This window comes from Callorhinus ursinus, unplaced genomic scaffold (assembly GCF_003265705.2).
Source record: "Callorhinus ursinus isolate GAN/ISIS: 27379988/994484 unplaced genomic scaffold, GSC_fseal_2.0 scaffold9, whole genome shotgun sequence".
Classification (NCBI taxonomy): Eukaryota; Metazoa; Chordata; class Mammalia; order Carnivora; family Otariidae; genus Callorhinus; species Callorhinus ursinus.
This window is the reverse complement of record NW_027397071.1, coordinates 51,747,372-51,756,880: the sequence shown is the minus strand read 5'-3', so window position 1 is coordinate 51,756,880 and position 9,509 is coordinate 51,747,372. Positions and strand designations below refer to the sequence as shown.

The following is a 9,509-nucleotide window of genomic DNA, read 5'->3' as shown; positions in this document are numbered from 1 at the left end:
TTCCTTCCTTCCTTCCTTCCTTCCTTCCTTCCTTCCTTCCTTCCTTCAACTGTATTTAGTAACTGCCCACTCTGCCCCAGCCACTGGGCAAGACACCAGGGGTGCCACACTCAACAAGATATCCATTTTCTTGGGGAGAACACAGGTAATTACAGTTCAGAGACTGTGACAGAGGTAAACCCCAGGACGAAAGGCCTGGAGAAAGACCCCTTGGAAGAAGGGATACTAATCTGAGAATGCAAGAACTAGCAAGTGTTAGCAAGGCCAAGGAGAACAGGATGGCCCGTGCCAAGGCCCAGCAGGGAGAAAACATTTGGCTTTGGGGGATCTGGAAGGAGTTTCACACAGCACAAGTGTTGAGTACAGGCAGTGAAAAGATAAGGCCACAAAGGTAAGTGGGGCCAATCATGGCCCATTAATGTTTTAATAGTTTCCTGTACAATAAACAAGTCTTGGTTTAGCATTATTGAAAACAGGCTTTCTTTAATTAACAAAATCAGACAAGAAAAATGATGGCAGAGATCAAAGCCCGTGGCTGGCAATATCAGTAACTGACACCTGTGGATAGCTGCCCACCTTTTTCAGAAGAAACCAGTGTAAAAACCCACTCTCCTCTCCTGTCGTGCAGAGACAGACTCCCCACAGCAGTCCTCTGGGGGCCCGAGGACAGAGACCTCCTTAGTTAAAGTCACACAACTTGCTAAGGGAAAAAGTGGGACTCAGTCCAGGGTCCCTCAGACATTGAATGCTTAGCCTCATCAGTCGATTTGAGGTTGATAAAGGTTGATCCTCCTGTGAGACCAGCAGGGCCTGGTATCTTGAAGGGTATGGAAGGCTGCGGTTCAGTGCCGTCTTTCTACGCAAACGACTCCTTAAGGGCAGGACCTATTTATTGTACACTTTCTATGCCCAGGGCCTAGCATACATAGCACCAAGCACACATCGGGCCCCTGGTGCTTGCAGAATGAGTGAAGAAATGCTCCAAAATGGTGTCTACTGATGTGAGAAACCCGGAAGGCCTGTCCATTTCTGTTGTATTGAAAGGGGGCCGGGGAGCTACCAGGTTTGGGGCTGATTTGCCGAGGGCGACTCATTCGGGCTCAACAGTGGGCTTTAGCTCATCCAAACCAGAGCAGGAAGCCAAAAATGACAAGCTGGATGAGTGCAACCCCGCAGAGACAGCCTCTCCTCAAGACAAGAGTCAAAATGGTGGCCACAACTCACGCAGTCCTGGTTGGTAGCGTCCTCTTCGGGGCTGATGAAGAGTCGGGCCTGCTGGGGCCATGGAGACAGAGGCCTCCCAGTATCTGCACGTCTCTGTTTTCTGTGTATGAATGTCCTTAAATAACCCACCTTGCCTGGGGAAGAAAGCGAAGTGTCACACCCAGTTCTGGATTCCACATTAACAGCCTCCTTCCGCAGTGTTCAACTTTGCCCTTGAGGCCTTTTGTTTAACTTTTTAATCTGAAAAACAGATTCTGCTGCGTCACAATCTGTACCACCCTCCCCATCCCCACCCCCTGCACCCTCTCTTTTTTTGGTTAAAGTAAAATAGAGCTATCTCAAACAGACTTGTATTTCCTTTTGTTGTTCAAATATACATCCTGCCCTCTTAGTGAGAAGAGTATATAAAAGACCCTTTAAAAAAAGAAAAAACTTGTTATTCACATTAGAACACTTGTTGTTGACGAAGGAGTCTAGTCTTCGTCGACCATGTCTTGGGGCCACCTCATGACCAAATTTTGGGAAAAGAGTTTCCTAATTGCTCTCTGTGGGGCATAAGAAAGGAAAGAGCCTGGCACTGTCAAAGGTGCCTACTGCCGCCCCAGCCTTCCTGTTTAGGATGCAGCCGGATGGATATTGTTTATGGTTCATAAAACCTGACTACTGTGAGGATTCCAGAATCCCAGCAGAATGGGATTCGAACTTTCATGGAGCTGTAAATTAAGGGGCGGGAAGTGTGATAAAACTCCTTAGAGAACGGTGAAAAAAAAAATTTCGCGCTGCAATGGTTAAATGAAATTTTATAAGCACATTCAGTGTGGAGCTGTTTTGCATTACATGAGTTGAATACCTTAGAGACGCCACATCTGCAGGCACTTTATTAAATCCTTAGTCAGCACTTTCCAACCTGATGAGATTACTTCTTCATTTGACTGGAGAAAAGGAAAGCTGAGCTCTGGTCCTGGACTGCAGGTTTCTTTTGATGTTTCACCTTGAACACTGAAAGAGGACAATTACCACCCTTCGCCGCCCCCCCCCCCCCCCGGCACATCCCAAACTGTAGAAATTGTGAATGTAATGGAGTAATTTTACTGAACTGGAGCCTCTGTGGGAGTGTGGATTTATGGACCTCCAAAACAACTATAGCTGAAAGTCCCTGAGGAAAAAAATAGATCAAAGCTCTGTGTTTACTTCCTTAATGTAAGTGTATCAAGATAACATCGTCCTATATTGTATTGTAATATTGGAACTCTCTGCAGATAAGGGACAGAGATTCCTTTGTAGTCCATCTGGATGCAGTAGGTTAGATTAAGGGGTTATAAAGTATGAAGGCAGAAACCATATGAAATGGAAGTTTGTGTCAGTAAATGTCTGAAGACAATTTTTTGACTCTCCATAAATGAATTTTGTTTGGTGTGGCACCATTTTCCCAGTGATTTGCTACTCAACCCCAACAATTTAACAACCTCAGGATTATTTTTATATTTCTCTTGTATGACCCAAGGAAAAAAAAATGCTCAGAGTCATTCTTCAAGTCATGTTTTGAAACTAGCACTGCTTGCATAATAGATTTTCTAAGAAAACATCACAAGAGAAAAGTGGGCTTTTCCAAACACTGCCTTGTCCATTTGATGTTATTAGTAGTTCATGGAAGTTTCTAGAAATCGAGTGGCATATACACGTGCAACTATCACATTCATCATAAAGAAATTAGGAGCGTCTTCAGCTACAAACTGATCATGAGAAAATAATTCAGTGAAATGGATGAGTTTTTTTATTATTCTTATTATAATTGTTTATCTGCCATCTCGGCAAATAAATGATTTAATCAAAGAGACCTCATTCCCCCCCCCCAAAAATCCTCAAAAAACAAATTCCCTGTGTGGTTCCCCTAACGGATTGACTTCCCATTGTGGGGGGGGGGGCGAGTGGGGGAGCCTTGGTCAAGTAGCTGGGTTAATTGTCATGAAGATTAGTGTGATGTTGAAATAAGTACTAATGGTCAAATTACAGGAGTGAAAAAGTTTAAGAATAGGTTTTGGTTTGGGCCTGAAAGGGTTAATTAAGTTTTTTTCACGGGTTATTAAAGACCCCCAACCCATGCCTTCAGGAGTCATATTGACACCACACCACAGGGCAACTCGCTTCTCTATTGACATGTTGCTGGTCAGAGCACAATAGCCTTCTGTGTCTGAAAATCATTGCTAAAATCATCTCAAGGAAAAAAAAAGTTTGAAAGCTCTAACGGTAGACAAAAGCCCAAGAGCTGCAGTGCGCAGCTCAAAAACCCGGAGTCAGCAACTTCTATTGATTAAAAACTAACCTTTAAAGTAACTCTGAGAGTGTGTGGTTAGCATTTAAATTTAAACATGTCATGAGTTGATTTGTGTTACTGAATACCAACTCAGAAGGAGTAACATTCACATCGCATTTTTTTTTTCTAATTCCCTTAAGCAGCTAAAGTATTTCATGAAAGTCAAAAGGGCAAAAAGAAAAAGTGGCGGGGGGGGGGGGGGCAATGCTAGGCCTTGTAGTTTTCTTTCCCATGCAAATATTCACCCCCCCAAAAGAAAAGTGTGGAGAGTGAAACACAATAATTAGTCCTTTGTCTAACTTTCCCAAGTGCCAGAGAAAGACAGATTAATTAAATATACAACAGTGTTGGTTTTTGGAGTGGGGGTCTTGCTTGCTGTGTAGGTCATAAATTAGGCAGAATAAATACTTCAATGTGTTTGCAGTGGGCCTGCTACGTCAGAGCCACTGGAAGGTTGGTGGGAGGAGAGCGGAGGGTTTCTTGCTAATGATAGTCACGTCTGGGTCTGTCTGGTTGCTCTTAGCAACCAGACATGATGTAACACCAGGATGAACTTGAACTTGGGGGACTTGAAAAGAGAACAATAGACCAGAGCAATCAATAAAGCCTATTTCAGTGAAGGATTACAGAGCTGCTCTGGGGTAACCTTGTCGGCAAGGCACACACTGAATAGTAAGATGTGTGAAGAAACTTTTTTTTTTTTTTTTTTTGCTTTGCTTTTTAAGAGAAGTGCAGAGCCACTGCAGATTTTTGTTGCGCTGAGGTTGTGTCCAGAAACTGTGGTATGGAAAACTGCTCCCCCTGCTGACTCACTGGGTCCCCGGTGTTTGCTTCGAGAACTACTATGCAGCATCAAATTGAAGAAGGCTGGAATTTCACAACTGACTTAGAAAGTGTGAGAACAGAAATCCTGTAAGCATTATTCGCCGCACCCAAACTTGGAGACTGTTTTGTGAGCGGGAGAGCGCGGCCGTGGCACGCACGGATCCGTCAGCTAGGAGGAGAGGCCTACTGGAAATACAGTTCGGGCCTTGCCTCCCCTCTCCTGTCTTTCCCCCTCTCCTTCCTTTTGTCCAGTTAGATGTAGGCCGTGTGTCTTTGCCAGGATGATTTCCTTTCAGGACACAAGAGGCTTTATTGTGTTCTCAGAGCATGTGGTCAAAGAGGAACATCTGAAAGTACACAGGATGAGTAGTTTTTCGGGTTAGGCTTGGGTTTTTCAAGTCCTCTGGAAATCAAAGGTAGCTTGTGTGACCAGGAAATCTCATACCTGGTAGCTATCCACGGAACTATCATTTCGCCGTTCACCCCTGGGATCAGAGGCCGTCCTTTACCTAACTGAATCTCTTGGGCACCGATGAGCCTTCGTCTGACTGAATCCACTCGAATGTACCCCTTTCTGATACTGCCAACTCAGAGATTTCAGAGACATTCACTTTTGCTAGAAGTTGACAATTTTTCTGTGAATGATGATGAATGTGGTGAATTTGGCACAGTATCTCTAGGGAAAAGTTGGCAAAAGCCAAACACTTCTCTATTTCACTTAGAAACCAACTTTGATAGTACACCATAACTGGCCACTTTGTTTAGCTAGCAGAGAAAACAATGCCGGCATATAAAGTGACGATTCACTGGACTGTTGTCCAAAGCCAATCACCTAAGGATTTTTGAAAGGAAAAGGTAACTGGTAGCTGGGCCCCAGCAGGCATATGGAGGGCTTCCTAAATAAGTGCTGAACAAACAAAAACAAGAGCAAGGGCTCTGCAATGGCCTCATTTTTGTCCTTTGGACATCATGGCAGCTAACAGGGTGAAATCTTGATCACATTGGATTATTGTATGTCATTTTTGAAAAATCATCTTAGAAATATTGAGCCCAAAGGAGCATTTTACCTCATAAAATCTACCTCAGGCACACAGAAAGGAAACTGGGTATCAAAGAGGTGCTGTGACTTGCCCAAATCACACAGGACTCTTCGTGCAGCCCCTTTATCTGCTTCACCCCCACTTATTTTTATGTCATTGTTGATCATCCGCGCCCATTCAGAGAATGTCACAGCACCGTCTTTAGGGCCTCCATCTCATTGAAAAGGAGATGTGAAAATCATCCCAGTAGACATTGATCAGCACAGGAAACCTCTTCCCTCACCCATTGTCTGTTCGTTCAACATTTGTTTGTTGAGAACCTTCTACTGCAGGCGCTGTGCTAGGACTGAGGACTCAGTGACAAGATGATCAAGCTTCTGGCCCTCCTGTAGCTGCCCCTGCCAGCCTGCAAAACCCACATATGTATTTCAAGTGGACACAAACACTTTATTTTTGAGACATACTCAGAACGTTGGCAAACCCCAGCGAAGACACTGAGTTTCAACTTCAGAGGAATAAGATCAACTTCAGTGACTCAAGATTTACTACTGTCTGTCATTCCTCTCTTCCATTCCCAGAAAATCCTCCCCTCCCACCCCACTTCATTCCTAATAGAGATCCCAATTTCATGGTCGGAAGGGCAACTTCTAAAATATGTTACTTTCAAAACTGTACCTCTAATCGCTCTTTTCCTTTTGTCTTCCAGTCCTGGTACCTGGGATAAAAGTCGCAGCGTCCCACCATCCACCAGACAGACCACCTGACCCCTTCTCAACTCTGTAACATGGACGCATCCTCAACCCAGCGCGGTTACAACTTCACTGTCAGTGGAAGGGGAGAATCCAATCAACTTGTACATGGAAACAGCGAGCATTATGGTCAAACAACAAAGGCCATAACCTTTTGGGATTTTTTTTTTAAATACTTTAGGGACTGTTGTAATTTTCTCATATGGTGCTGGAAATGGTTGGGCTTTGTAACATTGGGAGTGTTTCCGTGGTAGCGTGAGCATTAGGTGATGTGGCTAGTGGAGGTCTACCCTTGCTCACTGACTTCCCGTTGTAACACACTTTCCTTACGGAGCCTGGCTGTTTCACAGTATTTCATGAATTTACCCACACAGGTGTGAGCCTCCTTGAGTCATCAGGAGGCGCATAGAGAACGAAATCTTTTGTAGTAGCTGAGATCTGCAATATATAACTTACGGGACAGTCAAAGGGCAATGTTTTTCTGTAACATATTGGAAAAAGAAAATGCAGTTATGTTCCTTTTTTATTTTTTCTTTTGGTTTGGTTTGGTTCAGCAGTCAGCAGTTAAATATATAACATGGCCCACAAGGACAGTGAATCCACTCACGTTGCAGAACAATTCCGAAATGACAAACTACTACTACTACTATTCAGTTTTTTAAAAGTTGTGAAATGCTGCACTTACATTTAAAAAAAAAAAAAACATTTTTTCAACAATTTCAACAATGACACACAAATTCACATGGAAATGGGGAAGATGGTCTGTTTTGACAGAAACTGACAGGAATCAATCAAAACAATCGAATTTTGAAATGAGTAAAGTGCAATTTCATTGGATAGCTAAATATCTTTGTAAGATAGAGATTGTTGAAAATTCTATTTTTGTTTTTCAAGTCCTTCCACCCCAGGACTCTAAATTATCGGGGTAAAAAACAGCCTTGCAAGAAAAAGGGGAGCTATTTTTGCTTTTTATGTTTTTTATTGTTAAACTTGTATCCCTTTAAAAACTGAAGGAAAATTAAAAAAAAAACAAAAAAACAAATCTAATGGTGCTTTTACCACGATATGTTAACTACATTAAATGCTAATTAATTATTTTCTGTTATCAAAGCACATAACTAAAATGAAATCATGGTATCTGTTAATTTTATAAGCTAGAAGTCACTATAATGGATTATGCCAATTCTGAAAATTTTTACATGTATCCAGCAACATAGGATTTATCAGTTATCAGACACTTCATTGTACCAGAGATTGTCCAGAACTTTTCAAGACCTTTGCGCTCCTGAACTGGGCTATGGGAAAAAAAAAAAATAATAATAATAATGAAACCAATACGGACATAAATGCTGGTGCCCATTCAGATCAAGGGGACCTGTTAGGGAAAAAAAAAAGTTTGCACCCCCAAATGTCCTGTATCTTATGTAAAAAAAAAATACACACACACAAAAAAAAACAAAAAAAGTAACAAAAAAAGTGCAAGTGATTTTTCTACCAGACAGCGAAGCACCCCTTTGCTTCCCATGCAACTTCAAGAAGGTTTCCTATACTATACATATATATACGTTCTGGTTGGCAAGCCCTGCTGATCAGAGAAAGTCTCTGCATGTTCTAGTGTTAGTAACTAATTTTTATATAGTTAATGTAGGATAAAGTAGAGTGCATTAAGACACAATATTGTAATCCCTACTCTAGGCACTTGCCTTTAAACTATGTTTTTCAGCCCTTCAGAAGGGTTCTACTACTGTCCTATACAATCAAGTAACTGAAATTCTTGGGAAGACACTTTGCTCCTCATCTTTCCCCCCTGAAACAATGTTGTTTTGTTTTGTTTTTTTTCCTTAATTTGCACGAAAACAAAAATTCCATATCAATGTGCCTTGCCCTGGATAGCGATTATTTGTGGAATTGTTGCACATGCTCCTCTATTGAAAGGGGTTTTTCCCTCGTCAAGCATTTGGAGACACTTTTTGTAAATGTGACTTTTATGTCAGCCATCGTCAGTTTCAACATCTAGAACTAAATAGAGAGTTAGTTGTTCCGCAGATAGGAGTAGTCTTTATTGTCCTCTGTGGTCAGTGGCAGTGCTATTCTGAGATCTGTAGATGGCTTTAGAATATCAGTATTTTGGATGTTGCTGCATTTTACAATTTATTTGGAGTCTTCCTTTATTCCCCCCCCCAGATATATGAAAATATGCAATACCTGCTTATATCGTGTAGAAAAGCTTAGCGATTATTAATTTTTCTTTTATTTTTTTTTATTTGACCAAAGTCGGTGCTGCACTTGACGCAGTGTGTTTTAGGTGTTTGTCTTTGTACTTTTTTTTGTGAGTTTTGAATGCACGTGCGCAGGAAGGGCTCCTCTTAGAGAAGCAGTCAAACTGTGAAGCACTAAGCTGACCCTGCTTCAAGCAATTTTGTTTTTACAACTGTTCCTTTCACAAGCAAGCCTTAAAAAAAAAAAAGACAACTTCCTTTTTCTTCAGCTCCCACACCCCATTTTTCTTAGCAGACTGCAGTCAATCCACATTCAATAAAAAGTATATAATGCCCATTTTTATATGCACGTTTTTAAACTTCCAAGTTCTGAAAATTGTTTACTGGTTATCTCTATTTAAGGAAAAAAAAATAAAATAAAACATTTTGGATTTTCATATGTGTCTGATAAGTGGTTGAATAGTCGTTTGGCGCTGTTGTATGGTGTGATTGTCAGTATATGGTGTCACTTCCTATAGCCAGCCAGCATACTTTGCCTTCCCCTATAGCACTTAGCTGGGCATTACTTTATTATGACATATGTGCACTAAAAAAAGAAAAAAGAAAAAAAAAAGAAAAAAAATAGCAGCTTTCAGTGCTTCACAGTGAAGGGAAAAAAGCCTAGACAAACATTTTGTCAGAACCTTGCGATAAGCCAAGGTATTACCAGTAAATTGGTTGTATATACAATAAAATTGCACCCTTTTTTTAAAACAAAACAAACTAAGCAATAGTTTGGGCAGTTTTAGTTGTTTTTAGTGAGCATGTTGTAGTCATGACTGCAAAGAGAGAGAATAAACTGCCCACTCAGAAGATATGTAATTTGTATTGTTGTATAGTTTTATTGATTACACTGATTTATTCTACCCTATTTTATAATGCAGGACTTTTGTAATGTTGTTTAAATGAGGAAAAATTTCTGTCAAATTAGCCTAGTGAAATTTCTGATTGTCCATTATAAAGGCAGCGTTCATAGAATTGCTTTTCTTTCTTTCCCGCCCCCCCCTTTGGGAACTGGATTTAAGTTTAAAACTTTCCTGTTTCCTTTTTTTTTTTTGTAAGTATTTAAATACACTTATTTTTTTTCTCTCAATGGTAT

The 9,509-nt window shown here is 41.1% G+C and overlaps 1 protein-coding gene and 1 long non-coding RNA gene across 7 annotated transcripts in view; one reads left to right on the top strand and one right to left on the bottom strand.

Moving 5' to 3' along the window:
- The window catches only part of LOC141373376 (uncharacterized), a 3,060-nt gene extending 1,674 nt beyond the window's left edge, over nucleotides 1-1,386 (bottom strand). Inside the window, exon 1 of the long non-coding RNA XR_012379282.1 lies at nucleotides 1,225-1,386. This is a non-coding gene — a long non-coding RNA (uncharacterized lncRNA). The remainder of the gene's footprint in view (nucleotides 1-1,224) is intronic.
- NFIA (nuclear factor I A) overlaps nucleotides 1-8,624 on the top strand; it is a 360,615-nt gene extending 351,991 nt beyond the window's left edge. For all 6 annotated transcript variants that reach the window (XM_073896645.1, XM_073896647.1, XM_073896646.1 and 3 more), the window contains one exon: nucleotides 6,110-8,624. In XM_073896645.1, the coding sequence (XP_073752746.1) occupies nucleotides 6,110-6,127 (18 nt within the window). In that variant the 3' untranslated portion in view covers nucleotides 6,128-8,624. The remainder of the gene's footprint in view (nucleotides 1-6,109) is intronic.
- Nucleotides 8,625-9,509: the final 885 nt, after the last annotated feature.